At 60.1% G+C, this 994-nt stretch overlaps 1 protein-coding gene across 1 annotated transcript in view; it reads left to right on the forward strand.

Moving 5' to 3' along the window:
* The first annotated feature begins 326 nt into the window (after positions 1-326).
* CTDP1 (CTD phosphatase subunit 1) overlaps positions 327-994 on the forward strand; it is a 52,018-nt gene continuing 51,350 nt past the window's right edge. Inside the window, exon 1 of the mRNA XM_072411558.1 lies at positions 327-694. Within this exon, the coding sequence (XP_072267659.1) occupies positions 399-694 (296 nt within the window). The 5' untranslated portion in view covers positions 327-398. The remainder of the gene's footprint in view (positions 695-994) is intronic.

The following is a 994-nucleotide window of genomic DNA, read 5'->3' on the forward strand; positions in this document are numbered from 1 at the left end:
CCACGTGTTCCTCCTACACCCCACGTGTTCCTCACACACCCCATATGATTACAGCATGCTCTCGGACACATAAAGTGCCAATATGTCAGTAATACACACAGCTGGAGAGCAGCTGCGGGTAATTTTCTCCATGCACCCCCAGCTCAGCAATCGTCTACTATCAGTCTGTAAATGCTGCGATGCAGGGTCTTCCCTTTACCACGTGACCTGTCATGTGTCATCTGACTCCCCACCCCCTGCTAAACAACCCCACGCTCGCATTTATATTGTAGGAGGCTGGAGGAGCTGTGATGTAGAAGCCCCGCCGTGTGACCCGTCACGTGACTGCTGACTCTCCGCCCCTCGGCAAAACAACTCTCCATTCTAGCATCTACTGCGCTCGCCTGGATACCCCGAGCATGAAGCGGAGGGAGGAGGGGGAGGTGCAGCCCCCGGGTCAGGAGAATGAGGTGCGCCTCCCGGGGCCCCGACCCATGCGCCTGATGGAATGGAAAGTGTCCACCGGCATGCCCGTTCAGATAGGCTCGGTGCTGGCCTTGGGGGTTACTATCCCGGCTGCGGAGAGCAGAGATCAGCGTGGCCCGCAGGAGGAGGCGGGGAGGCCACACAGACCTCCCGAGAGGAAAGTCAAGTCAGACCGGGCCGGGGTGGTGCTGGAGCTGTGTGTGAAGCCGGGACAAGTCATCCCCGTGGGGTAAGCCGAGGCTGTGTGCAGCGGGAGCTCCGGCCCTGACTGACGGCTCCTCATTTCCCTCCAATGCGGCCACTCCGCGTGCCGGAGCTCAGCCCTCCGCTTGTTTACATGTGCGGGAGGGGGCGGGGAGCCGGGCTGTGACAGCTCTGCCGTGCACCTGCCGGACCGGCTGATCACCGGACGTGTGGAGGAGGCCTGATACCTGCACATTGGGGAGACCTTCCTAAGCACATAAACAGGAAATGGGGGGAAATCTCACACAGGGGGACATAAACAGGAAATGGGGGGAAATCTCACACA

Source organism: Pyxicephalus adspersus, chromosome 5 (assembly GCF_032062135.1).
Source record: "Pyxicephalus adspersus chromosome 5, UCB_Pads_2.0, whole genome shotgun sequence".
NCBI classification, from domain to species: Eukaryota; Metazoa; Chordata; class Amphibia; order Anura; family Pyxicephalidae; genus Pyxicephalus; species Pyxicephalus adspersus.